This window comes from Thermobia domestica, chromosome 13, assembly GCF_964235325.1.
Source record: "Thermobia domestica chromosome 13, izTheDome1.hap1.1, whole genome shotgun sequence".
NCBI lineage: Eukaryota > Metazoa > Arthropoda > Insecta > Zygentoma > Lepismatidae > Thermobia > Thermobia domestica.
The window spans coordinates 34,234,252-34,255,590 of NC_137466.1; the positions used below are offsets into that span (position 1 = coordinate 34,234,252).

The following is a 21,339-nucleotide window of genomic DNA, read 5'->3' on the forward strand; positions in this document are numbered from 1 at the left end:
ACAATCATTTAAAATAGGGCATTACACTTGACATTGTGCTATTGATAATGTAAAATATATATATATATAATGTACATACCACATTAGTACAAAAAAAAAACTCATAATAAATGTGTATTAGAAAGGTGAAAAACATTATGAAGCTTCAGTTATATTCTCGTTTGATATCTTCTTTCTTACTCAAAGATCTTAACTGCTTGAAATGTTCATAAGAATAAGCAGTAGTGTTGGCTTTGTTGTACGTACGAACCACTGTCATGTCACAATCGAACCCGTTGCCGCGATGTTTATGAATCGGGTCGAAACTTTTACAATTTCTTTCTCTCAACTAGTCGACTTGTGCCTGTTATATCCGAAGTCCGTTGATTCGAGGGTTTACTGTACTAGTGATAATAATAAGACTTTAAATCTTCTTTTCTTAGGAATTATTATTCTTATCTTAAATACAACAGTAAAATGTTATCTCAACAGATAATAAAGTGTTATAACAGATACCAATCCCATGGTATATCAATTTTCATTATTCTAGGAAAACATTTTTAATATATATATATTTATTTTTTAAATAAAAAGAGCAATAATATAAAAAATAAAAATATAATTACATTGCGTGTGTGTATCATGATTATATATTCAATCGTACCAATCAGCACGAAGAAAATATTACGAAAAATTCTAAAAGGCAGCAAAATTTAATTTCACACTAAAAGTGAAATGATATTGCTTCAGTAGTACGTCTTTTCACTGTTTCTTGTAAACGATTCTTTCTTTCAAAAAAAGGTGTGATTAGAAATTCTGCGTTTTCCAAACAAACACATATTCACTTATGAACATATTCACAATAAAAGTGTAGGGGAAGGAGTAAGATAGATGACTAAAGCAAATATATAGCTGAAACACATTCTGTGACAACCATCTGCATCAAGGTTTTTCACAAAAGCAGAAATTACAGAATTTGAAACTAACATATGTGAATCAAATTTCATTGCTGTTTAAGGTACAGTATTGATTAAGAAAAGTATATACACTGTTTTTATTACAAAATTCCTATATTCACACCACAGGATGGAATGTTTGAAACAAAATATAACAGAACGCAACATACGTCAAAACGAAAATTGTATCAAGCAACCCAACCCATGAGAACGAATATAGAACTTCTACAACAAGTACAGAATTATCGAATGTTCAGTTCATTTAATTTCAATTCGCTTCGTACGGTAAATATGCTCTAAGAAAAAGAACATATGCAGTCATAAATAAGAGACTGTCCTTAAGCCACGACACCGTTACATACTTCCTTACCACAAAATCAAAGTTAATATGCTGCTGTATTATGAAGATCCAGTCCACAATACGGTAAATCAAAATCAAAAGTAAACGCTTGAGTATCTAATTCGAAGATTACCAACTGTACGGAAATTAAGATCAACGTACCTTAGTGGAAGTAGTAATCTTGGCGTACAACGCACAAAAAATATATAAAATTTATTTTATTGAACAGTGTATCACACTATGCATGATTCAAAATGACGCTTAATTACTTTTAAACAGGTGAATGTTGAATCATCCACAAGTATGTAATACTCATTGTTTGACTTTTGTAACATAAAAATACACAGGTTCTGGCTTCCTTTATCAGAAGACTTCAATTTTACATACTGAACTAATCTTTTTCCTTTCCACTCAAATTCAATTTAATAAAAATACAATAAATACTACTCTTATAAATACTGAGTTTTTGACTGGTATACCAGATTAAGATTATACCAGATTTCCTCTCTCTCTCATTATGTTCGTTAATTATCGTTATGTCCAATGTCACATCTCTAACATATCATGTTGGCAGGGTAGTAATCATTTGTTGCGAGTTTTATTCCTGTAGTCAAGTAGATATAATTACTATGAAAGGAGAAAAGCAATCCTACATCAATGATCGGACACTTAATCTCATTAGCCGTGTAATAGCATGGTAGCAGTAGGAACTTTCCTTCATAATAAGTTTGATTCAATCAACTAATCACCGAAAATTTATCTATTTTGTGGTCACCTATTCCTTCACCAGAATTGGCGTTTATGCTCATAGCTATAGTTTTTAATAAACTTAAAAGATTTCTCGTACATTCCACTGCCAATCTGAATTGCAGACTGACAAATAATGCATTTTAACCTATTATATACTAATGTTCACATAAGAAACATATCGGGCATGTTAATCATATTTTTCAATTAATAACAACACACGCACAAAATAAATGAGGCTCCCTTCAATGCTGCATGCAATTATATCCTGTTACATATTTAAATAGATTTCAGAAGAACTACCAATAGTTTCATTTGCAGAAGAATAGCAATAAGTACTTAAAAAAAAAAAACAGACGTTAATTTTCTTTCTTTGATTTCCAAAATTCACTGATAACGTAACACTAATCAATGAATGTAACTTACAAATTCTTTATAGTCTCAAAATTCCAACAGAAAGTACTCTACGATAAAAGTTGTTGTACTGCATGGCAAGCTAAATTTGCTTTGAACTCCTCAAACAATATTTCAACCAAGAATAGCATTTATTCCTTTAGTCCTAGAAATATTTTCATTAAATTAACTTTAAAATTCGAAGTTTTATATGATTTTAACAAATCCCTAACAGGACAAAGAATAACAAGGTAGTATCTTGTGAGTTTATTTAAATTAAAAGAACTTACCATAATTGATTGATGATCTTGGAATACATGATCTTATATAGGAAAACAAATATAATATTGCTGGCCACATCATGAGAAACTAATATTACAAATTAACAAGAAATAAGTTTAACGAAAAAAAAAATCCAGAAAAAAAAAAACAGTAATAGCTTCTAATACTGAAATCCAACAAATGATAAAAGAAGAGGGAGAAGGTAACTATATAAAAATCTCTGTTGCAAAAGCTGCATCCTCAAAATAACACCCAAAAAGATGCTTAACCATCCGTAAATTCAAGCTCAATCTGCTATTTACTATTTTTTTTTTTATAGAATTTAATTGTGGAAACTAATACTTTCCATCGTTTAATTAGCAATTAGCGAAGAAGTATATTAAGTTATAGAAAGAGAAGTAGTATTTGCATTGTCCGCAACTTTAAATATATTTTCATTTATATGTGTATGTATATATATTTATATATATATATTATATGCATAGATATATAATTATAACAATAGATGTTTGTGTTTCATTAACAGTTAAATTCATTTTCAAAAAGGTATCTGCGAAAAAATTACAATGACCAACTAAAACGGTTTATATACCAAAAAACGGGACATTGTTTCATACAGATAGAAAACCGTGGTAATGATGATGCCAACGAATAACAAACAACATAATCATACTGCCTTAAAGAGCATAGGGTAACTCCTTTTTAACAAGATTTCTGAAAACTGGTAAAACCATATCATTTTGTATACCTATATCTATGTATATACTATTTCTAATAATAATAATAATCTAATTTACAAAAAATATAATAAATTATGTCATCGGATAATAGCAATTCATCCAATACTGATCATATTCTTTTCCTATTTATAGTATGGCAAAATTTTCTTGGTCCAATAATATATTAGCAACTCTGTTTCATATAGTAATTAATAAACACTGTATGCTAATTACAACTTTTTATTTTCTATTTCTATTACTTTGACTCAGGAACAAATATTTTGACGTCGTTTTCACTATTCGCAGCTTCCTTTTGGGCTTTCATTGCTTTTCTTCGCTCTTCCATCATCTTGCGTCGGGCTTCTTCACGTGCTTTCGTAGCTTCCGACGTTTTAGTGGATCTTGTTGACGAAGTTTGGCGTGGTGCAGGACGTTTCGTTAAAGATCGCTTCTTCGGCACAGAGCTGGTACTAGCAGACGCTCCCACTACGTCCTTATCCACTGGCTTATCCTATGTTCAAAGAAAAATACAAATATAGAATCTATAAAGGCAACTGAGAATATTAACACGCACATTATGAATGTTAAAACAAATTAGGCATGCACTTTTGAAAATCAAACCATGACTTTTCATAGTTTTGGGATAAATTGTTCACCAATTTTGTTAAAACTGATTTGTTGCGTTAGCCATTTTTCAAGTCTGTGCAATATTTTGTATATGTGGGTGTACTCAAATTGGTAGTTACGGGCACAAATAAATACAGGGGGTATATATACTTCCTAAGCTTTCAAAACTGTCATCTCATCGGCACAGCACATATGATGTAAAGTTCGGTGAAGAGTAGTGATCGGTCCCTCCAAACATGGCTCACCTCTAGTCTTAACCAAACAGTACTTTTTCTTTGATTTGATGGGACGACAGTCTTTAAAGTCTAGAAAGTATACAAATTTAATTTCTTCAAAAGCCCTCTTATCTGTAACTATCATGTAAGTTACCTTTATTTCAATTTACATTCACCCACTTTGAGATTCCTCTGTTTCAACTGTATTTTACTATTCAGTGACGGAGACGTATTTAAGAACATCCAGTAGAAATTCATGCTTAAAAGCGGTACAGAAAGTGATGGTAGGCGTTATGATCCAAACATGGCAATGACCCGAACATGTTATACAGGGTGTCTATAAGATACAGCACTCATCCACACATGAAGTGTAACAACTCCGAGCAACTAGCTTCTCGAACAGTTACCAGTCGTACATATGACTTTTTAATGCATGATATCGCAAGCCCACTGTGTCATTCCTGTATCTCGGCTGGTGATTAGACCCCATCTCACAAATCTCCATCAAGCCCCTGTCCGCAGATCCAGCAGGCCAGGTTACGAAGTGTATACCGAACATAATACACAGGATATTATGGGAATACGTATTATCTTGTTGCAAGATAGGATCCCACAAAGTCTCGATAAGATGATGCCACGGACAAGATTGATACCGTCATTAGACGAACTAATCATATTCTTTGGAATAAAAATTGCAGGCAAGCGGGATGTGAAGCTTAGTATCTCCCATACTAGAATGTAAAATATGGGTCCTGTATGGCTAAGTGCGAACATACGCTGGATTTTTCTGCTTACCTGCATGCCTGCGGACACACATACTGTCCCCGAAACAGAAATAGCGAATAAAAGATAAAATGAAATGAAATCTTTCAGTTTTACGCCCTACAGTTATGTCGTGTACGCTAAAGGAGATGGTGATGATGAGAAAGGTATGAAATGGTAGAATGAAGAAAGTGGGAGAACTCCGAGAAAACCCACGAATACGGTATTTGTCCACCACGAAGTCCATTTGGGGCGAGCTGGGATCGAACCAGGGACACCACGCACCAAAGATCAATGCTCTACCATTGAGTCACCGCAGTGTTGAATGTGATTATCCTCAATTCGTCTTGCCATTTCGGCAAAAGTAGTTATCGGGGGTAATCGTACTAAGATCTACCTCCAATAATCGATTTTTGGTATTCCTACGCTCAAATAACGAACCACAGCGGCACCCCCGAAGTCCATTAGAGTATATGAAGAATCACCTATTCATACTAAATTCACTCGTGTTACTCAGACCCTACTGAACGAGATTACGGCATCGCATTCTTACCATTTTCGTTGATAATAAGCTCTTATCACATACACACGCCCTCGTCTTTATGAGGAAGTATACTCTGAGCAATAAATGAGTAATAGAAGGTACGGGCCATTGTACCAAACTTTCTCCCACCCACTTCTAAATTAAATTATGTCACAGAAATTATACAGTATTGCAGAGGGTCTCAGAACTTCATTAAAAAAAAAAAAAAAGAAAAGAAAAAGAAAAAGTAGAACGTTCTTTGAGTTTCCTACATATTCTAGGTCTAATAAGTAGAAAATAACACTCATTCTGATCAACTTTCCTTTCTGAAATGTAGCGAGAAAAGATAATGCTATTGTGTCATAAGACTCCTAATGAAATATCTATTTCAGAAACATAAAGGTAATAGTTTGAGAAAATAGATGTTTTTGATTTTTATATCCAGGTTTGGACTCATATTCTGGTGTAGAACAAAATTCGGAACATTCCATCTTGTATTTGATCTCTATACGAAAATTCACAACACTTCGTCTTGTATTTGGCCTCTACAGGTTTAACAGTTTTTGGCTTTTATGCCTCTATGCATAGGAACGAACACATGAACTGAGTCGTAAAACCCTTATTAGGGATGTCCAGGTTATGAAACGCAAATCTGTTTTAAATCACGAATTTATTTTTTAATGATCACGCCATTTTCTTCTTACCTATCGAAAGTAAAAATAGGCTTACTCATCGGTTCTTGAACATTTACTTTTTTATAAAATTCCTTTTAATACGAGGTTCTCAGAAGTACACGAATCATCAACAACACTTTGTTTAGGAGAAAACAGGTACGACGAGTAAATGCCTAAATCTAACTTTACAATACAAGCTAGGTTGTGCTTCTGCATTTAACCTAAAATTTGTACAAGGTTCCTAATAGTTTCAAATTCTAGATTATATATATATATATATATATATATTTGTCTAATTAGTGCAGTGAGAACGTGTGTCTTGCATTTCAAATGAACAAAGTATATATGATTAAGGTCATATATAGAACGAATACCAATGTTTGTTTTAATAGTCCAGAAATAAATTAATTAGTTTTAGAACGAAACTTACAGCTTAAAATTCCTCATTTTGCGTTTTTAAATTTGCCGGTTCAATACATATTTTCTTTGTTTAAAATATTTTGCATGAACTTAAAAACTTTAAACTAAACTCTCTATCTATCTATCTACCTATATATATATATAATGTATTAAAAATAAAAGCTTGCGATTAAATACCAGAATAGTTCCACTTTTCAAGCCCAAAATCAAATTCCAGGCTTTCAAATTTTTCTAAGGTCAGTTGATATGTGTAACAATTTTTTTGCGAGGAGGTAACGCACTGAAAAAATATAATCATTAACAATAAGTTAAATAAAAAGTGACATAATGGACATGTCTTTATGGTTCCATTCATATAATTCAAATTTAATCTACAGAGTAATAAACAGACTTTTCTATTTAGGTCTGCTTAAATTCTAATTGGATTTTATGTAATTGTAGCTTATATCGAAACAAATGGATGAAAAGGTACATATTAAAAGACGACAATTAGTAGTAGTATGTGTGAAATCGCAGCACATACAACGACTCATTATCACCTGAATCAACTTGCTTCACGAACACACAGCAAGTGGACATTATTGCTTATTATTTTATTTTCATATTTAAATATAACAAGATTTTAAATGTTTCGGAAACACTAAAGTATTCGTTCTATTATTCGAGTATCTCAAATTTTTTGGGACGTTTAGTTTTGTGTTTAAGGACATTTCAACCACTAAGTAAACTCAATTGTTATTTGAATACTAAGACTTATTAGGATTCTTAGTTTGTTTTTTACAATATTTAAACCACATCACGTTACTTACCGCACTATTCTTCGTGTTTATATTTTTTAAGTTAATGTTTTACGGTTATTTTAATCACTATTTTACACATTAAAAACTACAACCTATTCAAGTACCGCTATTCGTTAGAGATTTTCTAGCTTATGTTTTCCTGTATTTCAACCCTTGCTGCCATATACGAATTAAACCCAAATACTATCAAACACAAATTCAAAATTCCTAATAAGCTGGGGTACTCCAATAGGAAAGTGTGGACTGCTCTCAATGTCGTAAACAAGTATTTAAAAATGTTAAATTGCTAATTCAAATATGACGTTTACAGTTTTCGACTCAAAAGCGGAAAACTATTCAAAAAAGAGAGACTGCTATTTTCTTTCACATAGTTCTTAAAAGTCAACTTAAGAAAGAATAATAATATTAAACACATGCGATAATATGCGAATCAAAAAAAAAAAGAAAGAAAAAAAGAAATCTTTAAGTTTAACGTCCTACGGTTATGCCGGTTAGGCTAAAGGAGACTGTGATAATGAGAAACGAGTGAAATGGTGGAATGAAGAAAGTGGGAGGAAACGGGAGAACCGCGAGAAAACCCACGAGCACGGTGTTTGTCCACCACAAAGTCCACATGGCGCGAGCTGCGATCGAACCAGGAACCCCAAGCACCAGAGGTGAACGCTCTACCACTGAGCCACCGCGCCCCCAATATACGAATCAAGTGTCATGACCTTTTACAACTTTTTTTTTTTTTTTTTAGTTTACGACCAGCTTACTGTAGTTCGACATTTATTCAACGCAATGCGTAATTACCTTTTATTTGAATAACTTTTACGTGATCTCCAAAATTACATTAATCACTGCCGACTACATTGAATTAATCGGTTTAAGATATTAAAAAACTTGTCATTATTCATATTTACGTTTAATTAATAATATTAGTTACGAAGTTTACTCAAGTTTGCTTCTTTCAGTGTTTAAATAAAAACAATTCCAAATATAGATAATTTCCAGTTTCTAGAAAGTTTAGAAACTACAACTGAAGGGTAAGATTAAAAAAAGAAGGAATGTTACAAAAGTGCATTTTCGAGGAAACGGCATTTTAATATTGAAAACCGCGTAAAAAGAATAGGGTTAGTCAAATTTTTTGCCTTTTTTACATGGACATTTCTACATCTATGCATGCATAGCATATTCAGTCAAATAGTACCAAGAGTCACCACCAAGTGGGACAAAGCACCCGATAAAGCACACACACGGACATTTCTTGTTTTTTCCCCTTACCCTTCAACTGTCCTGAAATAAACAGACCTCTTGATATGGTTGCAGATAGTGAAAAATTAGTATTCTGTTCAGACACTGACCCAAGCATTCGACAGTTAATTGGAGGAGGAAATTTGCCAAATTCAACCTTTCAATATGATCGCGCAACCACAAATGTTCAGACTGTTGAAAAAATGTAACTAACTTATACGAGGAACTACACTTCTAAATATGACAATACAACAAATGTTTCGTACAGCGTCGGTCCTAGGCAATTTGCCGCCCCATGCGATGGCATTATTCCCCCCGTTCCCTTTCTCCAAAAAAGAACAAATCTTAAAAACCATCACTTTAAGTATACTACCTCATCACGAACAACGAATGGGAAGGAAAGTGCACTCGCACTCAAAGGCCTAAATACTACAAATACAGTCTTGTGTCTGTTTTTATTTTCTTTTTTTATTATTTAATCTATTATTATTATTATTATTATTATTATTATTATTATTATTATTATTATTATTATTATTATTATTATTATTATTATTATTATTATTCATTTTATTATGTAGTAAAAGATAAAGCAAACACTTGCAGAGGAGAGATGATAATCCTTTCTATAGGATTCAATATCTCAATACATCAGTTTGCAATTCCAGTGCAACTACTCTTATCTGTTTTCGTTAACTTTCCTTCTACATCTGTTAAAAAATTAAAAAAAAAAAAAACTTGTTTCCACCTTTAATGATAAGGAACTTGTTTGTGACGAAGACAAGATAGTTTTCATATCAAAACTGTAATAATCAACTAAATGGAACAGATGGTTGCTATTGTTTCCAAACTGAGTTCTTGTATTTGACAAGAATCAAGCAGCAATTCATGCTGGGACTTGTTTGACGATTTGATTTTAAACTAATGCGACCTAAATATAATTTATAAATGTAGTATTCAAATACGTCAGCTTAGTAACTTTAAGTATCATCATAAGGAAGTCTGTTTCCAACAAGAAATGTTTATTTTAAATGATATATTTATAAAAGATTCTGCCTCCCCGTGCAATGCACGTTTTGCACAAATGGTAGTGCCGGCCTTGGTTCCGTAGCAATCTCTATTATTTGTTACAGATACCTCTCGTACAGATACTATAATGACCTACTATTCTTTTTCTCAGTGCCAAATAAAATTTCAATTGAAGTTATGATTTTCAGACTGTGCTCTTATGCTTTACTACACTCTTCATCTTAATGGAATTCTCTCATTGAAATTGTCAATATAAAACCGATACTATATGATCATGTTTGAAAATTTATCACTGGAAATGCACAACAATAGTAAACAGTTCATATAAATCTACAGTAACTTCTATTTTCATGAACTATTTTCATTGATATACTTAAAGATGTTAAGTACGAACGATTTGATCGTATATATATTTAATTTTTCAATTCCACTATAATTCTATCTAGGGCACTGGAATAACGACTACCAAACTGAAACAGTACGTAAACAGCAATCCTCATTTCCCGCTTGACGGGAGAAGGCTCTATAAATTGAAGTACAAGAGACAAGCCACATTTCTAGAGTTTTCATACTCAAGTACCTGCCACTCCACAAATCACGCTTGTCCATCATTCCAACATTAGTTCATACTGAAATTAAGGCCAAGTAACGAAACAAAATAATTTAAGTACCTACATAGTGCTTTTTTTTTTTTTTTTTTTTTTTTAACAAAACTTTTGCTGCTTATCGTAATTATTCCTTGCTTGGTATGTGCAATCCATCTTCCAGTTAGAATGTTCAACGTCTAAGTTATATATATATATATATATATATATATATATATATATAGAAACGCTTCCCATTATCAAAGAGGAAAAGGTCCAAAGAAGACGGAGTACATTAGGATAAGAAAGCACAAACCTTAATAGTACATTAGTGAAATACCTATCATCATCTTATGTGTTAGCCCACGAAGGTATGGAAGCGGATACAAATGTGTATATATCGTCATACACCTACATACTCCAGTATGTGCAGGGTGACAAGAGATTTTGATAATTAAGTTTTAAGCTTCATATGTTTTTACGATCACATTTACCAAGTCTTTATAAACTTTTTAATCTATCTTTTCGGCCCACGAACATCCCATTGAAAGGCAGAGAGCTCACCATGCAAGCGGAAATTACGATAGTCTGACCCCTATTTATGCGATTTTAACATAATTGCACACTAGGTATTATGTACTTATATTTTGTATAATTTGTTTAAAAATTTTCCTTTATAAGTTAAAAAAAAAAAAAAAAAAAAAAAAAGTATCCAAACGACAAGCATAAGATTAGATGAACAAATTGTGCCTATTTTAACAGAGCACAAAAAGAACAAATTAATGTAACACTGTATTAGCATTCTTCATATTTGAATTGAGAAATCCAGCCAGATAAAGGGGATAAACCACGTTTTTTTAGGAAACTAAGATTTTTACATTTTTAAATTACCCATGATATTGCAACTCCGATGCTGTGGCGATGTGTTATTTGAACATCATACTCAGTCGCACTCTAGTAAGAAATGAACCATCTTACAAGTTCTTTTTCTACCGGTATAAGGAAGAATGACTTAAGTTACTATTTAAGTTTATTTGGTTACTGATATGTGATTAATACAAGTTATTACCGAACACATGAAATCGACCCTGCAATGAGAATGGTTAGCAAAGAAATAAGTGAAAATACTATGAAAACACTAATTTGGAACATGTGACAAAATCATCAATTAAAAAAAGAAAAAAAAATCAACAAATTATAAATGTTTGGAAGGAAGAATGACAAGTTGAGGGATTGAGTAAAGACAATCCCCGAGCTCTTCCTCAGTTGCTTACAATTTGTATAATTGGATGGCTGATGATTGGTAATCGTACATACCAATCAATATATGTGTATATATTTTGCTTCTGTACTTTTTCCTAATTTCCCGCCTAACATTTTTGAATTTATCTTCGTATGTATGTACACTTATCTAACAAAGCATAGTGAATTGTGTTAATTATCAAACATCAAGAAAATTTTCAATATTGTTATTTACATTCCTCGCGCTTAAATTTATTTTAGAGACGGGCTCGAGTAATAAATATGATTACCAGGTACCTAACAATAATCTGTCATCAAATTTTCAGTAATTTATTACTGCATATCACTTAATTTTCCGTCGCCAAATTATCCGCTACTTTCTATGTCACTTAATTTTACTAAAAACGCATGTAATTATTTTCTATTAATCACTAGGTATCACTAATTGAGGGTCCGTCAAAAAGACTTCCCGTATTTGGAGAGATCACTGTGTAAGATGTAGGGATACGGCCGCGGAATGGAATATCGACATTTCCAGTAGTCGCAATGGTGTAGCACGGTGAGCATCGTGCGTTTGTTGTGAAAGAGTATATTCGTAGTGGTAATTTTGTGATTACTACTCAGCGGGCACTTTGCATTCGGTTCGGACTCGGCCGACATGATTCTGTTCCGGATAGAAAAACTATTCAAGTTTGCGTATCCAACTTTGGAGCAACAAGTTCTGCAGTGAGAAAAAGAAAATCGCCTGGCCGACCTCGGACCGTAACAACGCCGGAAATGTGGCACATGTCAGAGCGACCATCGAGCAATCTCCAAAGCATTCAGGGCTTAAACGCCAGACGACTTTTTTTCTCAGTGTAGAACCTGTTGTTCTGAAGTTTGATACTCACACTTGAATAGTTTTTCTATCCGGAACAGTCATGCCAGCCAAGTCCGAACCAGATGCAAAATGACCGCTGAATAGTAATCACAAAACAACTATTATGAATATACTCCTACACAACAAACGCACGACGTTCACCGCGTCACGTCATTGCAACTACTGAAAATGACATGTATACTGCTATCAATCGATATCCCCTTCGCCGCCGTATCCCCACTGCAACTCACACAGCGCTCTCTCCAAACACGAGAGGTCTTTTTGCTGGACCCTGTATTACTCCTAACAAAAATGAACCACTTGTACCATACAACATTAAAATTAAGCGCGCTAATTTTGTTTTAGCAACATTCTCTGTCATTACAATAAAAATAAATAAATAATAAAAAAGGTGAAATCACGGCACTTAAAAAAGTTTCGAAATGTTTACTGTGAGAGGTCGATAGATCTCCAACATCTCCAGAACATGTCTTTACTATTCGCTAATCAGTTTTTGCTTCGTGCAGGCTTGTGATAAATACACACGTACCGACTACACCGTATTATCTGTTTACTCATAATCAATGGACATTATTGGCCGCTAACTAATTTTCTCTTAAATTAAAACTTATCCACTAGTATCATTAATTCATCGCAGTCAGAGGAATCATCCCGTGTTTCTCTTCGTTCAAAAGTAAACAATCTCCATTACAATTCAAATATGTTGAAAAAAATACTGCAACTTATTAGCAGTAAGAGTATTGCAGTTAATAAAAATGGAACAACGATTCGCTTTTGTTTTAATTTTTTTTAATTAATAAACTATAATTTTTAATTAATAAACTATTTCTTTATAAGATGGCTCTTTCTCGTTTTCAAATGCTGCTGGCTCATTCCCTTCTCTGATTTGATTCCTCAATTCCATACATCTAGAAATAGTTTAAGGTATTATAGAGAAATGTCCAAAGCACACCAAAGGAAAATAGAAATATTAGAATATTAAAATATATAATAAGCAAAAAAAAAAAAAAAAAAATCTGTTACACAAAAACAGCACTGTTTAGTCAATTTGCAACATATAAAACAAGTGAACAAAAATATTATTTGTATTTAATCTGATCACACTGAGATTTAGTTTTTTTTATAACAACTTCGGTAATGGAAAGTAGAAGCATTCTTTATATTTTATTAGAACTGTTATGTAGTTCTAACTTACCTACAAGAAACTAATGCTCATGCAAAAAACACTTTCTACAGTCTTATTTTTAAAAATCACTGTAATTCTATTGAAGTATTAAATTCATATAATGTGTTTATAAAGTCCGTGAGATGATAAACTGAAATACTTGCGCTTGGAGTATATCTTTAGTAGTTTTTTTTTTTTTTTATATATATATAGTAGTAAAAGCATATATGATAATTTATTGACATGTTCAAGCGCTGATTACCACATTTTAAATGTAATTCTCCCAAAATACTAACAGTGTTTGGAATACTACAATGCATCCAACATAGGCGCCCTTGGTTCGCGTTCGCCAGAGTTCAATGCCCAGTAGTGGCACAAGGGTTTCGGTGTTTATCCAGCATCGTGAGGCCACTGGGGTGCTATTTCAAAGTAAAAAAAAAAAAAAAAAAAAAAAGCTGAGTTCTACAAAAAGCAACGTCGATGGAGTCGAGGGCCACACATCATCCAATTAGCAAGCGGCAGGGCCAAGTAGTTTTATTTGGTTTATAAAAAAAACTCAGAAGACACATCATACTCTTCTCTACCCTGTTATAATGTTATTATTATTTCTTTTATTTATTTATTTTGTTGGTACGTCAAGTTGCGAGCGAGCGAGAGAGAGAGAGAAGTAATCATTCACACTTCAACAATGCTGTTTTCGGCGTTTTCTGTGTGTGGGGGGGGGGGAGTCAAGTTCAGTAAAATGTAAAAATATTTGAGAACCCAAAGCTCTTCATTAATATATGGCTGTTGGAGGCACCAGGACGGGCTCGCGAAACCATACCAAGAACATAATCATTACGATTAGCATTTCGCAGGTGAATGTTACTTAATCTTTTAAGCTTGTTATTAGATACTTTTTGCAAGCAGCTTACAGTAACATTGATTTGGTTGAGTTTGAGCCAGATTTTAAATAAAACAGAAAACTGATTGTGTCAATTGATCGAGCATCAGACTGGAAAGCGTAAGTTAAGCGATCAGACACCCTCGTTTCATCTTACAAGTGTACCATAAACTTATGATGATAAGGTATAAATATAATAAATAACAGAAATAGTTATACATACTTTACGTTAAAATATCTGCAATAGCAATATTCATGTAGTGAATGCCAGCATGTTGATACGTTAGATTGAAGATTAGCGTCTATTTCAGCACCGAGGCTATATGAGACTTGGACCTATAGCTTAACTACGTGAGCTCCTAGCAGGAACAGAAGTCAAGTCTCCCAGGCCGACGGCGGCGTATACGATAAATATATTATTTAGTCATCAAACAACGGGCTTAAAGCATAACATAAAAAAAAAAAAAAAGAACGAGTTTCATTTTTCTTCATTATGAAGCTACCAAATAGACAAACTTGTCTTGTATTTGCTATCATCGGCTTTATTAAAAAGTAGCCAACTTAAAGGAAAAATAAAAAGTAAAAACATTTATTTTGAAGCAAAACTATTAGTAATTGAGATGTAATTTTCTAATGCAGTAGCTAATTGTTAGAATTCTACATATTAGCTCGTATTATAGAAATAAAATGCACCGAAGATTATTTATACAACATAAAAACACCATGTATGATAATATTTTCATCCATCTTGACTCTGGAACTATTACTTAAATAGTTAATATTTTTCTCACCAGAACATTTACTTATTTATTAGAATTAAAATAAGTCGTAACAATTTCAATAACGTAACATTCTCTTCATCAGACGTTATTTTAATTTTAATAAGTAAGTACATACTCTGGTCAGAAAAATATTAGTTATTTAAATAATATTCGTTTTCATTCGCACAAGTTTTTATTAATGTAATCTCGGCATGCTATTAGCTACAAAACGCTACAACACATTCTTTCTTCTTTTCCCCCTTTCACTTATGAAGCAAATCCAGATAAGATCAATACTCAAAACATACATTATCTCCCTTGTAAAACTAGCAAAACACAACAGTGATCCTGTTGTACATTTGTAAACAGCTGCTTAATGTGTGTTTGCCAACGCGCATTGGAACAAAAAACAAAACAAAAAAAAAATTCTTTTTTATCACTTTGTAACATGAATCTGACAATTATTCGCTGTCAATTTCTTGCAAGACTCTCAGTTGGAAGATTCGAACATGTGACGAAAACAAATGACACTCATAGCTCAATAAATCTATCAGGATACTAAATATCTTGCAGTGTAAAGGGTGTTACATAAAGAACGCCGAATCTCAACTTTGTGTGTTCATAATTGCAGTTGGCAAATATGTTCTTAGCATAGTTATCTGTTGTCATTCCAATTAATGTAGCTTCAATTGTTTTGACTAGTTTTTGTTTCTGTTTGTTACAGGCATGGAGAAGTTTATGATGCAGCAATGTGTATTGATTGTGAAGACATTTTACCAAAGTGGTGAAAGGGTAACGAAGACAGTGCGAAAACTCCGTAACTAATGTTGAAGTTTCAGACAAATGGGTCACTGTCAACACTGAAATCGCCAGGGCGGTTGCATTCCCGTCGGATAGAACAAAACGTCGTCCTAGTGCAGGGCAGCCCTCAAAAATCAATTAGCCGACGTTCGCAGGAATTGAACATTCCGTCAACTTAGCTACATCGAATCTTACATTACACAATCTATGCGCTTCTTAAAACAAACGAACTTCATAAACACACTATATTTCTTTAGAAAACTTAACAACCTGATATAGTTCACAATTCACATACACGCACTTTATACTTTATACAAAACAAATACAAGCATTAAATTAAACATATTACACGTTTATTAAGATAGGGGAAATAGCTCATGCCTAATAGAAAACACAAATTGGTGAAGTTTGACATGAAAGCTCTTACCTGGCCCCTAGTTCCAAATGAAGGACACATAGGGTGCCACACAGAAAAGAACATGGGGGAAACAGAAATATTAGGTAAACACATCGAACAAAAGAAAAAGTCATTGTTTCTTACATGCATGAAGGTCATGTCAAATGCGAATTATCAAATTACAATATTTAGCCAAACTCTGCTGTCTTATTTTCAAAAATTTTACACAAATATTGCTGGCTGTAGTGACATATTCACATTAAGTTTATCTGCCAAAAAATAGTAAGCAACGCTTAAGCTCAACTACGGTAAACATACTTTACTATACCCACTATTATAGACGTTAAACAAAGACGTAAAACCGAGGAAACACAGGCAGCAATAAATTAAGTTCTCTTCTCTGCATCAGAAGCTCATATCAATGATTTATAACAACTTTTAAATGCGAGCTATCTTGTTTCGCACAAACTTTCATGAAATTCGACAACTTACATATGAACTGAGTTTCTGTTTCAAAAGAAAAAAAGACATATACATTCTATTAGCTACGATCCGCCCCGGTAGGTAAACTGAACTCGCCCGAAGAATTGGATAATGATCTTGTTACTTTCCAAGTAATGAAATGATTGGATTAATTACTGAGTTAGGCCCCTACGTGTTCTGCCAAATTTTCTTTTGTTTTCCTCGTTTAATTTCTTCCCAGGTATGGCATGCTTCCTACTAATATCTTTTGTATTTTAAGAATCTTTAAAAATATTTGTCATTTAATAAAACTCGATAAAAATTAAATTTGGCCTGTTTGTTTGCAAAAAATGTCATATTAAAAATCAACTCTTCGTTTTAAAATTTATAGAAACACTTCATCAGCAGCAAGGCGAGTGACATGGAGCGTTACTTGATTTGCTTCTTCGGCTGAGATTTTTAAAAGCATTTTTCTTCAGAAAGACTGTTAAAAAGTTTGTATATTTGGAAACAAAAACTGAATTCGTGAGTAAGTTGTCTTACACAATTTATTCGATATACAGGCTTTCCAATGCTAATGAAAATATATATATATATATATATATATATATATATATATATATATATATATATATATATATATATATATATATATAGGAAATTACGACGAAAAAATATAGGGGGTTTCGTGAAGCTATGAAAAAGGAACATTTTAATTATCTAATACGTAGAAATTTAAAAAAAAATAATCGCATGGAAATTACACCAATTGTTATATGAACATACATTCTACTCTAAATATAGCTAAATGGGTAACTATCTCGTTGCAAAATTTTATAAGAGTTTCTTAGTGTTTTTGTACCTAGCTCACCAATACTAAGCAATGACTATAAGGAAAGTGTAAAAACGATCTGCACCAGTATACATCTCCAAGATGTGAATAATTTCATCACTGGCAAGATCCTATCATCTTTATATTAATCCCTTTTTTTATATATAGCAATTTTATTAGCTATCGCTTGTATGCTAAATTATGGTAGTTGAAATTATGATTTTTATTTACATACAGGTCTGAGTAATAATAGTAATTATTTCTTGTTTAATTATTCTAGCTGGTATAACAAAGAGTGCTCAAATTCCATTTTCTGCTTGATTACCTGCAGCAATGGATGCTCCAGCCCCAGTATCTGCATTAGTTCATCCTTCTACTCTTGTAACTGCCGCTGTTTATTTACTGATTCGCTATTAAATGTATATTATGGAGATATATTGTTGCTGTTGTCCGGGCTAACTATGTTTATGTGTAATAAACACAGAGTCTCTATTCAACCACCCTACTGTGGAGAAAAAGGCCTTCCAACCACCCACAGCTTATTTCCGTATGTTATTTTCACAAGTGGAAGTAGCAATGCCACAAAGAAATATAGAAGGTTTTGTTAAAATATAGGAAATATAAGAGTTTATAGGAAGAGATGCAAACATATAGGGAAATAGGAAATATAGGAGCATTGGAAAGCCTGGATATACACCCTGTTTCAAAAAGAATATACGTATTTCGAATGCATATATTTATTAAACTTTAAGACATACGAATATGAAATTTTACACACATATTTACGAACCTCTCAAGTTCAAATTACAGTTCAAAGTTCAAATTACAGATGTTCAATATGTCCTCCATCAGCGACACGAACAATATCACATCGATACTCAAATTCCTCCCATACTCGGGCAAGCATGTCCTGCGTCACTGATGTTATAGCAGTACGGAGTCGGTCCTTCAACTGTGGGAGTGGTGTTACATAAACGTTGTCTTTAACAAAACCCCACAGGAAGAAGTCACAGGGTGGCAAATCCGGTGACCGTGAAGGCCAGCTGAGACATGCTAAGTCGCCAGCTCCTTGACGACCAATCCAACGGTTCGGTAGAGTTTCATTCAGATATTCACGCATTTGGCAACTCCAGTGAAGTTGTTGAAAACTGAAGTTGTCTTCGTGCAGCCTCGGAAACAACCAGTTTTGTAACATAGCGAGATACTGCTGACTGTTAACCGTGTTTCCATTAAAGAAGAATGGGCTGTAAACAGATGATCGGGATATCGCACAAAACACATTGACTTTGGGCGAAAGTCGTACATGTTCAATGACTGCATGTGGGTTCTGTAGGCCCCAAATTCGAACATTTTATTTGTTTACCTGACCACTAACACGGAAAGTGGCTTCATCACTGTACACGATACGTTGTGCAAAAGTGTTATCATTGTCAATAACATCCAAAATCTCGTTACAAAATGCCACACGTTTGCGTTTGTCATCAGGACGCAGAGCTTGTAACAGCTGTAACTTGTACGGCTTCATAACCAACCGACGTCTCAAAACACGCCAATTTGTTGTTGTCGGCACTTGTAACTTCTGACTGGCACGACGAGTTGATTTTGAAGGACTACGCTGGAAAGCAGTTTGAATTCATGCAACATCTTCTTCAGGAACACGAGGGCGGCCAGGACTCTTTCCTTTACACACACATCCTGTATTTACAAACTGTTATCACCGACCCGAAGCTCATTTTTTTTTTTTCGAATTTAAAAGGATATTGGAAAAGACAGACTTAATTTCAAGCTTTATTAACCATCCCTCGTGTATAAAAGGAACAATCTCGAAGCCTCCTTCATCAGTTTGGTATTTCGTGCATTTATGTTGGTAAGCTTCACTTCGATTTTTACGGCCATATATGGTCGAGAAGCAGGACTTTTGTTCACGCGATAATAACATGCTTGAAGACTTCTTTGCTCCCTAAATTTCGGGAAATTTGCATTACCACCTACGCACTGTGGTAAATGAGCGCTGATTGGACACTGACTTTGCTCCTGAAGTAAAGCTAACAACATGTAAACCATGTTTCGGCAAGGGGAACTCCAGTCGTGTCAGCGACGAGTAGAACGTACGACCCCTTGAGCTTGCTACTCTTGGATGCAGAATGGGTGTGCTATTTGGGTTGCGCGCTTGCATTACCGAAAGTCGGCTCCCCTCACATTCCTTTTGGGTTGAGCATAAAAAGTGATTTTATAATTAAATAACGGTGAGCTATAGTTGAACATCTTATTACTAGTGAAGTGAAGTTCTTAGTTTTGTTAAACAAGTGAGCACCAGGTCGTCAAAATCATAAAAGAATTACGCCAGTGTGGATAATTATTGAGCATCGCTAAGGAGAAGATTAAGGCGGACCTCTTGGGCTTAACTGACGCACCCCCAAGCTTGTTCCGGCTCCAGTACAAAAACCTTTTGTGGATCTGTTGTCCAGTAGATTCAACTCCAGGACCCGAGTGGTATCAGCTGACCGGTCGAAAATTTATCGTGAGTAAGTGAAACATTAATTATTCGAGCCACCTAGCCACTTTTTAATTGAAAGAAAGCAAACAGAAATGAAATAAAAGGTTGAAACAATCAAAAAATATCGAACAAAAGCTACTTGACCGCTTGTAATCTTTTAATGTTCTTTTAATTTGTGTAATTCATATTCAGCAACATTATATTTCTTGCACAGTTTAACTAAGTTTTGTGATTTGTATCGTAGGATAATATTTTTTATTCGTTAATATTTGTGCTGAAATTAATCATTTACACATATTTCTATTTTATGGTACTTATGTTTTATTGACCTATGTGCCCAGCTTCGGTTTCAATAAGATATAAGTGCGAATGTAATTGTGATTTGCCGTAGTACAGCTGGGATGAATGCAAATGAATGCTTAGGTTTATAGGATTTTAACAACGGCAAAAAAACACGATTACACTGTCGATACCATCTGCGAATGTTCCACCCATTCGGAGGATCTTTGCACTGTAATCACGGAATTGCACTTCGCAAACTCGAGAACACTAAATGATTTCTGCTGCGGAGTAGCCATTTTAAACATATGACGGTTACCAAGCAAAACAGAAGACAACTGACATCTAGCGGCTATTAATATAAACTAGACTATGTATTCGTTTCTCCAATAGCCGAGCCGAGGCGCAGCGATCCATAGTTTGGACAAAATAATTCTTAGTAATACGTATATTCTTTTTGGAACAGGGTGTATGATTCTATTTGAAATGTATTCTCATGCTTACTTGATTCTATGGAAAGTTATTTATGTAGAAAAATAGTCTTTGGCGAGCCATATACGGGGGCTGTCCAGGAAGTACCAGACGTTTTGGCCTATCGCGGCAGTGGGCGGGGCTAGATTCGCCGTCTTGGTGTCAGAAAGTTGCCACTCAGTACGCATCCGGTTGTGGTAGCGTGAGGACTGATGCTCTTACTGTGCTTTCTGTGACGTGTTACAATGTATGCTGCAATAGAAAATCCAGCCTCTTGTAAGGTGCGTTTTGTGATTAGGTTTTTGTTGGCCTAAAACGCACAAGCCAATTGAAATCGATCGCTAACTATAAGAAGTGTACGGACATGGAATAATGAGTGAAGG

General features: G+C 33.8%; 1 protein-coding gene across 1 annotated transcript in view; it reads right to left on the reverse strand.

Moving 5' to 3' along the window:
* Positions 1 to 408: 408 nt before the first annotated feature.
* LOC145668089 (uncharacterized) overlaps positions 409 to 21,339 on the reverse strand; it is a 428,593-nt gene continuing 407,662 nt past the window's right edge. The window contains exon 9 of the mRNA XM_081735605.1: positions 409 to 3,927. Coding sequence (XP_081591731.1) covers positions 3,673 to 3,927 — 255 coding nt within the window. The 3' untranslated portion in view covers positions 409 to 3,672. The remainder of the gene's footprint in view (positions 3,928 to 21,339) is intronic.